The sequence below is a fragment of the Vulpes vulpes genome, chromosome 12 (assembly GCF_048418805.1).
Source record: "Vulpes vulpes isolate BD-2025 chromosome 12, VulVul3, whole genome shotgun sequence".
Taxonomy (NCBI): Eukaryota; Metazoa; Chordata; class Mammalia; order Carnivora; family Canidae; genus Vulpes; species Vulpes vulpes.
Genome location: NC_132791.1, coordinates 182,997,711 through 183,010,174, shown reverse-complemented (window position 1 = coordinate 183,010,174; position 12,464 = coordinate 182,997,711). Strand labels below are relative to the sequence as shown.

Below are 12,464 nucleotides of genomic sequence, written 5' to 3'. Positions count from 1 at the left end.
TTCTGTTTGTGACAGTTTATTGATGCTGGGGAACTGGGGAAGAAAACTGGAAGAATGTGTGGGGCAGTCCCCTAGGCAAGGACTGGGCAGGTGTTGAAGCCTGGCCACTACTGGGCAGGGAAGACAGAGTTGCCACTGAATGCACAAGGGATGAGCAGCTGCCGGTACTCCAGGGGCAGGTGCCGCTCCACAAGCACATGCAGAGAGACTTGGTCGTTGACCAGACCCTGCCTGCAGCAGAGGAAGATAGAGACAGAATCAGTAGCAGCCTCCCATACCCAGCACCTCCCTGCTTCTGCCCACTTACCGTCGCATCAGCAGTTCTAGGTCCTCTGGCCTCACAGTCTTACGGCCAGCATGAGCAGCAAATGCCTCCAGGTCGTCACAAAGATGCTGGAAATACCTGTCCAGGCTGCCAAAAGGGTTGGGGTAGGACAGACTAAACAGTATTGTCGATCTGAGGGGCTCCTCTCCCCACCCTGAATGTTCAGGACTCACCATTTCTCCACCATCTCAACAGCCTTCTTCTCCATGGGCATCTTAGCACAAAAGCTAAAGAATTTCACATAGTGGCTCAGTCCAGTCTTGTGGGGATCTTGACGGGGCCTGGAGCCAGGGGCTCGGGCTCTGGGAGGAAACCTGGTCGACAGAGGCTCTGAAGATAAGCTGGGGGCAAGAGTGGATAGTTAGCTAAAATGCTGCCCGAAGAGGCCCCTAATCAAAAACAAGTCTTATTGGCTCCAGCCAGACTAGGGCCCATATGCTCCTTAGCTATCCTGGACCAAGAGCTCTAACTCTCTGCCAGGCCGTGATTGGGACAGGGGGCCACATAGAGGCCTGATCTTTCCCTGGGGCCCTGATCCTCTAGTCTGGACCCAATGTCGCAGTCTAGACTCATTACATAAACTGATACTTTCTCAGGCCCTTGACCCTCAGTCTTCCACATGGACATTTCCCCTCTGCCTGTTGCTACCTATTCAATTCTGCTAAAGTCTCTAGGAAGCCTTCTCTGACTACATACTGACTAAGGCACTTCCTCCTACCAGGTTCCTCTAAGAACCTGGAAGCAAGCACCAGGATGACACATGTACTCAGTGAGCCCCACCCAGCCTGTCTAAGGGTGATCTCTTGAGTGATCATCTGCATTCCAATGGGAAGGGGAATAACCCTTTGGTGCTCAATGCCAAGGTCTGAAGCCTGCCCCCTTCCTGAGAGGCCCATGCAGAACAAGGTCATGAGACTTACACTGCAGTGCTAGATGGTGGAGCTGGCTCAAGAAACTGAGGTCGCCTGGCCTGAGGAGACTGAGTGGTGTTGGAGGCCAACTCTGGACTTGCTGTAGAGAAAGAGCAGGATTACAGGGCCCTCAGCCTTGACTATCTCACCTAATCATCAAGGCCCACAGCTTCCTTGTTCTATTCCTCAAGGGCCACATCTAGCTCTAGCCAGCCAAGCAATGGGCCCCTCAGAATCTCCCCAACTCAACATAACTTATGCCCAGAAACATAACCCAGAGGTATAACTCCTCAGATTAGGGACTGAACACAGTTGTTACCCATTTACTCCCTCTTCCCTGCAATGGGCCCTTTACCTCTTCTATCAGAGATATCCTCATCTTCTGAAGATCCTTTTGGCTCATTAGTCTCAACAGCTTCTGTCATTTCTCTATATCCCTTAGAATTTTCTGTCCTGACAGATCCCTGTGTTCCTGTTGTGTCCATTACTTCGCTCACACTCAATTTTTCCTCCATCCTTTCCTCTGCCTCCTCATCAATTCCATCCTGTAAAAGGTCTACTCCATCTTCTCCAGAGATTGCACTGCTCTTGTTTGGGAAGCTCATAGCAAGGGCATCAACATTCTTTGCCTTTCTTGCCAGAAGTTGGGCTTGTTTTCCAGGGTCTGAATCAAGGGAGAGAACATAGGTTAGAAAAGCAGTAGGACAAGGCTGTAGCTCTGAGAAGGATAAAGAAAGGGTATAGTAAGACCCAGTCTAGCTCACTGAGGAGAAGTGTCCAGAAGCAGACCAAGGTACTTATTTGGAGTATCCTGGCCCAAAACTGACCCTGCTCTAACATGTAAGAGGAACCAACAACCAGGGAGCTCTGCGGGGCACACATACAGGACTGAGAAGGGAAAAGCACCAGTGTCAACTCTCATCCAAGGCTTAGCTCCAGGCCACATGCTCCACATACTCACTGTAGTTCTGCAACTTAGGTCCACTGCTCTGTGTCCTGTGACTGACAGCTCTCTCGGCATCTTCAGCCTCAGTATGAGAGAGACAGGGCAGGGAGTGGTATACACTGGGGGAACGGCCAACCAAGGGCTGAGAGAAGGGCTGAGTGTCCTCCAACACGGTATCCATTGGCACGGTAGCAACAGGGGTTCTTAGGCTGTCACCTGGAGATCAAACACCAGTTGACCCTCCGTTTTCCAGCCTTATCAACCTTCCACACCTCTCTTTGCTTACCTTCCTGCTTCTTAGCCTAGCATTCCCACCCTCTACAGCTTGTCCCACCAAAACTGCTTACCTATGCCTCCACACTTCTCACTCTGCTCCCTCTGCTAGGAAGCCTCCTCTTACTCTAGTGAACTTGATTTGTCTTCTGGAATCAGGCTGCCTGGTCAGTTCTGACTGGCCAGCTGATCCTGAAACCTGACCCTCATCAATCTGCCAAGAAGCTCCAGTCACCACACCACACCTTTCTTTCCCTCGGCCCTGAACTTTTTCAAGAATATGAGATCCTAGAAGATACTGGGATCAAGACTGGGGCCCCATTAAGACAAGAGGCACCTTGGAGAAAAAAAGCAGAAACTCCTCATAGACCTACTGGCCAAGCTGGCTCACTGTCCTTGACAGAGAGAGGAGTAATCCTGGACTCAGCAGCACTTCCTACGGGGGTGGGAGAGGGAAATCTCAACCTTACCTGGAGAAACCAAAGAAGTATCTCGCAGATCCTGCAAAAATGCACCCACATCTACAGCTCGGCGGGTAGGAGGTCTGCGAGCCAAACCAGGCCTCTGCACTGACTGTGGCTGGAGAGGTGTGGCAAAAGTCAAATTGAGGGAGCTGGTGGGAGGGAGGAGGCACAAAGGAAAGTCAGGTATCTGAGGCCCAATTTTCAGGAGAACTCCACATCTGCCCTGTGGCTCTCATCTCTTAGAACACAGCAATGATACCATGAAGCTAAAACTGGCAGGGACCAGTATGGCCAGATTCCAACCCAATTAATACCTCCCTGTCCAAGCCGTTCCACCAACCCCTAGAATAGGCAACAGCACCTGGTAAGGGAGGAGGCATTGGCATTCCCATGAGGCTCTGCAAGAGAATTTAAAAAGAAACCATGATGAGTTACGAGGCTCCTGAGAGCCCTCTCTCAGGCCTCCTCAGCTTCTCCAGAGAGCAAGAGGATAGCCAAAGGTGTTGTCCAGGGTCTTACCTTGGGAGAGAGGCAGCCCCTGGTCCACTCCTTGCTGAAACGCTGACAATCTCAGCCTCTGCTTCTTCCTACCAGGAGCCAGCAGACCTAGAGCCAGGGTTGTGGGTGGCTCAAGTTCAGGAAGTTGCAGCTCCAGGCTACAAGGATGGAACTTATCTCAGACAGGCCAGGAAGCCCAATCTTGGCTTCTGGGGCCCTCAAGAGACTCCCTGATTAGAGCTTCCCAACAGCCCAGCGCAAGGGAAGAATTCACTGTGCACCTGCCCTGACTGCTTTTCCGTCTAGAGGACTGGACCACCTGCGGCGTCGGTACTGGCTTCACCACAGACTCTGGCATCATGATGGAAGATTCTGGGGCTGCAGAACAGCAAAGAGAGGGTAGGGTTGGTAGGACAGGCTGCCCTGAATGAAGTATGCCAAGGGACTGGTATCTAACCCTGATCAGCAAGCTAGTGTTCACCCACCAGTTAGAAGGATGTTCTTCAGCAGAGTCCGGGGTGTCTGTTCATCCAGGTGCCCACTGGTTTGAACACGGGCCAATCTGTCAATAGACTTTGGATGAAAGCACCAAGTAATCAGTCTGTGGCTTTGCCTTGAGATTTCCTCAAGGTGGGCTCCAGGGCAGAGCCAGATCTCAGAGCCCCCTGAAGGCAGCAAGAGCCCTGTAGTGGTCAGTGGCCTGGGGACTTACCCTGGCTCTTTGGGAACGCCGGCTCACATTCATCTTTGTGGGGCTGCTCAGCGGCATTTCAAGTCGGGCTTTCTGGACACTGTGTAAACACCAATAGCTCTGAGAATTAAGTAGGGAGAGGGAACTAGAGGATGCAGAGATGTGCCTTCATCAGGGATCCTGGCCTGAAGCCCTTTTCACTCAAAGCCAGGGACCCAGAAACCACTTGCCCTCCCTTTAGCCTTTGTTCCCAGCTCTATCAACAGCTTGTGGATAGAGGAGCCTGAGGGATATGGGAAAAAGAGGGATCATAATGATCCAGCCAGAGGGAGGGGCTAAGGAAGGCTTTACAGACCTGACTCTGTTAGAGGCAGAGGTTATCCACACAGACAAGAGGAGCAATTGGAAAAGTATTAATTCCTGACATGAAAATTAACAACCCAAGAAGGATATTTGAGTATTTTGAAACCTGTTAAGTGCTTGTCAGTGTTTGACAGGAGCTTCTACATAGGTCACTCCAGCCCTAGTCTCTCCATTCCAGTCCCTCTCAGATTCCCAAGGCATGGCTCCCATCTCATCACTTACAGATCTAAAACCTACTGTGAGTAGCTTCCCAGTGGCTGTAAAACTGCGCTGCCCCAGTCTAGCAGACGCCACACCCTCTGGGCCGTGAGCTCACCACAGCCCTCATCCACTGCCACTGCCACCAGGTCAGGCCAAAGTCCCTGCTCCCGAGCAAAGCATCTTTCTAGTTTCTGCCTCCCGAATCTGCCCAGGCTGTGCTCTCTAGCGCCCTTCCCAACTTCCAGCTGAGAGCTACAGGGAAAGGGGACTGACTGCATGTGCGGGGGGAAAAGGTGGGCACCACAGAGGCGGCAGTTCAGGGTGGATGCCTGGATACACTTTGGGCCGGTGTTGGGGGAGGTGTGGCCCAGAGAACAGGACAGGCCAGATTCTGAGCGCCCATCCTGCACCACCTGCAGCAGAAACGCAAAGGCGTGAGAAGAGTTGACCTCTGTGGTCCCGAGACCTGGCAGTCTGGATTCCCAGGGATGGGGGCACAAGTAACTGACCCGAGCCCGGTAGAAGGTGGAGCCAATTCTCAGAACCCTGGGCCCTGCGGCTCTGCGAGACTCAGTTTCCCTCTCCAAATAGGGTCAGTACTGGATCCCGCTGAGACCTGACCCCCTCGGCAGCGCTGTCACATACCTAAGTCGAGCACTTCGGCGTCGCCGTGGGGTGCGCGTGTCCGCAGTATCCAGCACGCGCCGCAAAAGCGTGCGCGTCGTAGGCTCGCTGTCGCTGTTGTAGGTATCCGCCATCGCCTCAGCAGTCCGCCTTCCAAGCGCTGAAGCTGCCTTGGCCGCCGCCTTCCCGCCGCCGCATTTAAGCCAACTCTCGCGAGGCTGCCGCACTGCCTCACGGGAGTTGCAGCTCTAACCCTATTGCCCAGAGGCGAGGGGGAGCGTGTAGTGGTCGTTGCAAGCTCTGGATTTGGAGGCACTTTTTACCTGGGAGTGCACGTGTGCAAACATTCGAAGCCTTGATTTCTTCATCTGTAAGTTGAAGGTGATACCCATCTAATAAGGGGCTTGTACCGATTCACTGAGATTATTTTTTAAAGTTCATATATCTAAATAGTCTCTACACCCAAGGTGGGGCTAGAACTCCCTACCCTGAGATCAAGAGTCCTCTGCTCTACAGACTGAGCCACCAGGCACCCCTCAATGAGATAATGTTTAACATAGTAAGACAGGTCCTCAATAAATCATTATTATTAAAATGTCGCATTCCCATCTCCCTCTAGAGTCAAGGAAAGACACTTAAATAGGAAAAAATAATTTTATTCTATAGGCGACCTGGTCAGATTTGCATTTGTGAAGACCATTCTGCCTTAGAAGAGGCAGAAAGTTTGTAGACCCAAAGGCTAGTGGGCTGTTTGTGATCCAGCAGAAATGTTACAATTTCCAAACGTGTGATTTTTTTTAAAGATTTTATTTTTATTTATTTTTTTAAAAGATTTATATATTTATTTATGATAGAGAGAGAGAGAGAGGCAGAGACACAGGAGGAGGGAGAAGCAGGCTCCATGCCGGGAGTCTGACGTGGGACTCGATCCTGGGACTCCAGGATCGCGCCCTGGGCCAAAGGCAGGCGCTAAACCGCTGAGCCACCCAGGGATCCCCAAGATTTTATTTTATTTTATTTTTTTAGATTTTATTTTTTAAAAAAGATTTTATTTATTTATTCATGAGAGAGAGAGAGAGAGAGAGAGGCAGGCAGAGGGAAAAGCAGGCTCCATGGAGGGAGCCCAATGTGGGACTCGATCCCGGGTCTCCAGGATCACGCCCTGGGCTGAAGGCGGCGCTAAACCGCTGAGCACCGGGGCTGCCCAAATGTGTGATTTTGAGATGCATTTTGACTCTCAAAAGTTCTCAAAATGCTAAAAACTCTATTACCATGTTTTCACCAGACAGGCTCCCCACCTTTCTTAAATATTCACGGAAACTAAATTAGAACTAGAGATTTGAGTCTTCCATGGGATTGTCCTTTTGCTCCTAGATCAGGTGTCTATGTGTTTTACATAATTGATTAAACTAGCGATCCCTGGGTGGCTCAGCGGTTTAGCGCCTTCCTTTGGCCCAGGGCGCGATCCTCGAGTCTCGGGATCGAGTCCCACGTCGGGCTCCTGGCATGGAGCCTGCTTCTCCCTCTGCCTGTCTCTGCCTCTCTCTCGCTATCATGAATAAATAAATAAATCTTTAAAAAAATGATTAAACTTTACATTTGCTACTTGTTAAAAAAGAAATACTAGGTGCATGTAGAAGGGAGGGAGGAATGAGAGAGACTGGCAAGGACCAGACCATGGAAAGGAGTTTGGACAGTATTCTAAATGCAGTGAGCTTTTGGAGGGATTTAAGCAGAGGAATTACATAAATATATATATATATGTAGCGATACGAACAACAGATTTTATAGAGGAGGCAAGATTGGAAGCAAGGAGACATGTGATAAGGTTCTAGTCTTTCTCCAGAGGTGACAAGATAGAAGGTGGGCAGAGCCTGGGGGGTGGGGGGTGGGGATAAAGCTATGCATTCTAGATGTTTCTTTTTTTTTTTAATTTTTTTTTATTTATTTATGATAGTCACACACAGAGAGAGAGAGAGGCAGAGACATACGCAGAGGGAGAAGCAGGCTCCATGCACCGGGAGCCCAACGTGGGATTCGATCCCGGGTCCCCAGGATCGCGCCCTGGGCCAAAGGCAGGCGCCAAACCACTGCACCACCCAGGGATCCCTAGATGTTTCAAGTATAAGAGATTTAAGTGTAGATTAGAGGTGATTTTATGAAATGGGAGGTAGAATTTTTTTTAAAGATTTTATTTATTTATTCATGAGAGAGAGAGAGGCAGAGGCAGAAGCAGGCCCCATGCAAGGAGCCCAATGTGGGACTCAATCCTGGGTCTCCAGGATGATGCCCTGAGCCAAAGGCAGATACTCAACCACTGAGCCACCCAGGTGTCCCATAGAATTTTATTAAGCATAATCTTCACTGTCTGTGCATGAGTAAATGATATGAATTTGACCTCTCAATATTTTTTGAGTAAGGTAGGTCTTAAGACAGGTAGGAACAGTACTCTATCAGTAATAATATGACAATGAAAATACATAACAGGCAGCCTGGGTGGCTCAGCAGTTTAGCGCCACCTTCGGCCCAGGGCGTGATCCTGGAGACCCAATTGAGTCCCACATCGGGCTCCCTGCATGGAGCCTACTTCTCCCTCTGCCTGTGTCTCTGCCTCTCTCTCTGTGTCTCTCATGAAAAAATAAATAAAATCTTAAAAAAAAAAAAAAAAACACAACAGATAACATGCTCTTTTGCTTAATTTTGTCTCTACTACACACATTGCTAAAGGTTTAATCATATAACAGTGTGTATTCATGTTTTTACTGTTATATATCCACCCAAATGAATGCACATCTTTCACCATGGGCTGCATTTGTGTTTGAAGGGGTTCAAGCAAGCTGCAGACCTCAGTGGCATAGGCCAGGAGGAACGGGACTTTTCCTGTTAAGAGTCTGTGAAACCCATACCATGGAGCACATTAATTGTAAATACAAAATGCAATGGTAGGGATTCCCGGGTTGCTCAGTGGTTTAGCGCCTGCCTTTGGCCCAGGGCGTGATCCTGGAGACCGAAGATCGAGTCCCGCGTTGGGCTGCCTGCATGGAGCCTGCTTCTCCTTCTGCCTGTGTCTCTGCCTCTCTCTCTCTGTCTCTCATGAATAAATAAATAAAATCTTAATTAAAAAAATGCAATAGTAATGTTTGGATGTTGGGACCAAACTGTTCATTTCCTATTGTCCTGTATTTCTCCAAAAATTTTAAGTATCGGTTCCTTTTATAATAAAGCTTTTTTAAAATTTTTTAAATAAATTAACTTGGGGTATTTTTTTTTTCTTTCACAAGCTTTTAAATAGACGGGTCTTTCTTTTTTTAATATTAAACAATTAGAAATATTATATTCTAGGCTTAATATCATACCCGTGGCCTGTAATCAGGAGAAAAAAAAATGAGGAGGGGTCTGGAGAAAGGGTGTAGAAAGGCAAGAAGTGGGAGAAAGGGGGAACTCAGTAAAGAAGGGCTAGCTTGCAGGTAATTCCCTAGAACTGCCTGGCCTTCCCCGAGTTTTTCCACAGCTTTTCTTGCCCTTTAGAACATTTTCTCCACGGAAGTGGGGAATGGGAGGTATCTTGTTACAATACAAATTTTGTCCATTCTCGGGTTCAACAATTCAACAGCTCCCAATCTCGTCTCCCAGAATTAAAACCCCAATCTTTTAATTTAGCCCAGGTTGGTATCTTTCATTGCTTCAGCTACCCCACCTGCCCTTTTCCAGGCTTTTTAAGGAAAGAGCCTAGTTCTTTCCTGAGGACCACATACTCCCCACTCAAGTTTTTCACCATTTTTTCTTCCTTGGCCTCTGCCTCCAATTTTTTCCTTTGTCCTGTTCATTAGTTCATAGCACTTATGTCTGTGATTAGACATCCATTCGGGTATATTCACATCTATTATCCAAAAGTCGGACCCTCGTCCCTCTAGGTAGTCAGGCCTGGTCAGTCGAACTTCTGCAAGGTTCCCAGCTCACTGCACTGTATCCTCCACACAGTAGGTACCTACTGATGACTGATGACAGTCAACGCAAGTAGCGGCTGAATTGGGGGGGGCCCTGAACGCAGAAAAAGGGGCTCCTGAGGTCTTTCTGGGCACTGAAGCCCTGGACTCCCATCCAGTCGCCGCAGGAATGCCATCCACGCACAGCCCGCAGGACTGGGGAAACGCTTCCGGGGGACACACAACCTCACCCAAATTCTAGCCTCTTGTAATCCCACCTCTCCCTTAGGCGGCGCTCCAGGCCGCAGCCGCTGAGTTCAGCGCAAGGCATTGCGGGATTTGTAGTTTCCGTGGGCAAAGGCCCAAGGCGCTTGCGCACTGTAGAGGCGCGCGCAGCCCGCCGCCCGCCGCTCGCCCCCCCATCAGGATTCCGGGTCCTTGTGAAGGGCGGTCCAGGCAACAGCGTTCCAACCGAATACGCTTCTATAGTCGGCCGGGGATAAGCCGGGTGGGGGTAAGAATCTGCTCCGCGCGGGCCGTCACGGTGCCCTGGAAAGCGCCCGGAATAATCACACCCCCGCTCCGGAAGTGAGCAGCTTCTGGCGCGGTGCATTGTGGGGGGCGTAGTCCTCCTTTCCAGGCGGTCCTTCGCGGCGTCCCCGGGGCCGACTCCGGAGCGCAGGCGGGCGGCCGGCGCAGCGCGGGCCGGCGGGAAGCGTATTCTGGGCACGGGACGCCGGGCCAGGCCGGCCGCGCCGGGCGGCAGTAGTGGGAAGCCGCCTAAGGCTCCGCGCGGCGCCGCCCGTCGAGGGGCGGGCGGCGGCTGACCGACCGGGCCGTCGAAGGGCTCAGGAGGCCGGTGGGCCGGGCCGGGCCGGGCCAAGCCGCGCGGCGCAGCCATGCCAGGCTTTACGTGCTGCGTGCCGGGCTGCTACAACAACTCGCACCGGGACAAGGCGCTGCACTTCTACACGTTTCCCAAGGACGCTGAACTGCGGCGCCTGTGGCTCAAGAATGTGTCCCGTGCTGGCGTCAGTGGGTGCTTCTCCACCTTCCAGCCCACCACAGGCCACCGTCTCTGCAGCGTCCACTTCCAGGGCGGCCGCAAGACCTACACGGTGCGCGTCCCCACCATCTTCCCGCTGCGCGGCGTCAACGAGCGCAAAGTAGCACGAAGACCCGCGGGGGCTGCAGCCGCCCGCCGCAGGCAGCAGCAACAGCAACAACAACAACAGCAGCAGCAGCAACAACAACAGCAGCAGCAGCAGCAGCCGTCGCCATCAGCCTCCACTGCCCAGGCCTCCCAGCTGCAGCCGAACCTGGTATCTGCATCTGCTGCTGTGCTCCTCACCCTTCAGGCCGCTGTAGACAGCAGTCAGGCTCCGGGGTCCGTGCCCCCAGCGCCCACCACTCCCTCCGGCGAAGACGTGAAACCTATCGACCTGACCGTGCAAGTGGAGTTCGCCGCTGCAGAGGGCGCAGCCGCTGCAGCCGCCGCGTCGGAGCTAGAGGCTGCTACAGCAGGGCTGGAGGCCGCAGAGTGCCCTATGGGCCCCCAGTTGGTGGTGGTAGGGGAAGAGGGCTTCCCTGATACTGGCTCCGATCACTCATACTCGTTGTCGTCAGGCACCACGGAGGAGGAGCTCCTGCGCAAGTTGAACGAGCAGCGGGACATCCTGGCGCTGATGGAGGTGAAGATGAAGGAGATGAAAGGCAGCATCCGCCACCTGCGTCTCACCGAGGCCAAGCTACGAGAAGAACTCCGTGAGAAGGATCGGCTGCTGGCCATGGCGGTCATCCGAAAGAAGCACGGAATGTGAATGGGTTCCCTTTCGGCTTGCTGGACTCCTGGACCCCTGTCAGCCTGGAGGGACCTTAGGCCGCAGCTTTTGAACTCCCCTATACTCCTGGGGACATTGGTTGACAGTACTGAAGCTTAGGGCAGCTGGACTTTTTGGCTGGTGACCTGGCACCCTCTCTTGTTTTCTCATAAAGCAAGGTCCTGAAGTCTGGTACCTCAGACTCTGCACAGGTGACACCAGCAGTTACGACTTTGTCCCCCCACTCCCCACCTGACCCCCAGTTTATGTTGCAGGTTCTGGTTAAGCAGAGGCTTCGGAACCACTGAACCTGAAAATTACCCACTCAGGATGTAGGTCGGATGTCCAAGACTATGGGTTTGGGAAGACAACACGTTGAGGTTGGCCAGCATTGAGACAACTGTTATGTGTGTAGTGATAAGAGATACAAGTAACATCAGTTCTCCTCCTTTTCGTGCTTTTCCTTCCCAGGTGCAGCCTGTGATTCTGATGGGGACTGGCAGATCTGTGCTTCTGCCTACAAGGACCTCCTTCCCCAGGAGGCCATCTACAAGGGGATCTAGGTGACCTGCTGATTAAGATCCAGCTTGCCAGAGACTTAGGTTTATCCTGTTATGTTTGCTACTGGTTAAAAATTCTATTTTCTGTACAATTAGTCAGACTAAAGTTTTCACTGTGTTTGTTTGGCAAAACGAATTAAACAGAAAGTAAGGTTTTAATTTGGGTTTTGCTATTTTATTTTTATAAAGACTCATTTCCATATTCCCGAAACTTGGGAAAATAGGCCTCCCAATAGGCCTCTGCTTTAGGTCTCAAGGACCTCAGGCTGATCCTGAGGGTAGAAATGCTTCAGTGACCATGTTGTTCATAAAGGGGCCCTGAGCACATGGACCCTGGCCTCATACAAGGTTCTTTTTTTTTTTTTTTTTTTTAATTATTACTTATTTATGATAGTCACAGAGAGAGAGAGAGAGAGAGAGGGAGAAGCAGGCTCCATGCGCCGAGAGCCTGATGTGGGATTCGATCCCGGGTCTCCAGGATCGCGCCCTGGGCCAAAGGCAGGCGCCGAACCGCTGCACCACCCAGGGATCCCCCTCATACAAGGTTCTTACAGAGTTCTTGGCCCAGTGGACTCCAAAGAGTTTGGAAACTGCCCCAAACCGTCCCAGTTTGTCTGTGGGTTAGGGGAAGGGACAACTGAGAACTAAACTGAATTGTGACTGCTACTTCTTTTGAGGATTTTGAATTCCTCAGGTATTTTCAGCTGTGGTTGAATTTCACTTACCATTTTAAGCCTAGTACAGTGGCATACATGGGCTTGCAGTTACTTAAATTAGTGAAGACCACAGCTGGAGCCAGCCATGCCTCCTGCATGCATAAGAATTATAGATACCTTGGCCTTGGTACATTTGCATTGTGGAG

At 51.2% G+C, this 12,464-nt stretch overlaps 2 protein-coding genes across 2 annotated transcripts; one reads left to right on the top strand and one right to left on the bottom strand.

Moving 5' to 3' along the window:
- On the bottom strand, positions 1-5,518 carry CENPT (centromere protein T). The gene is made up of 13 exons (XM_072731671.1): positions 5,318-5,518; positions 4,130-4,208; positions 3,903-3,990; positions 3,699-3,795; positions 3,439-3,575; positions 3,281-3,317; positions 2,926-3,068; positions 2,198-2,398; positions 1,592-1,900; positions 1,246-1,336; positions 499-666; positions 308-412; positions 1-231 (listed from the first exon to the last, which is right to left on the bottom strand). Exons 1-13 carry the CDS (start codon positions 5,428-5,430, stop codon positions 108-110), a joined length of 1,692 nt encoding a protein of 563 aa, XP_072587772.1. The 5' UTR covers positions 5,431-5,518; the 3' UTR covers positions 1-107.
- Positions 5,519-8,562: 3,044 nt separating this feature from the next.
- On the top strand, positions 8,563-11,761 carry THAP11 (THAP domain containing 11). Its single transcript, XM_026011523.2, has one exon. It carries the CDS (start codon positions 10,122-10,124, stop codon positions 11,040-11,042), a length of 921 nt encoding a protein of 306 aa, XP_025867308.1. The 5' UTR covers positions 8,563-10,121; the 3' UTR covers positions 11,043-11,761.
- The last annotated feature ends 703 nt before the right edge of the window (positions 11,762-12,464 follow it).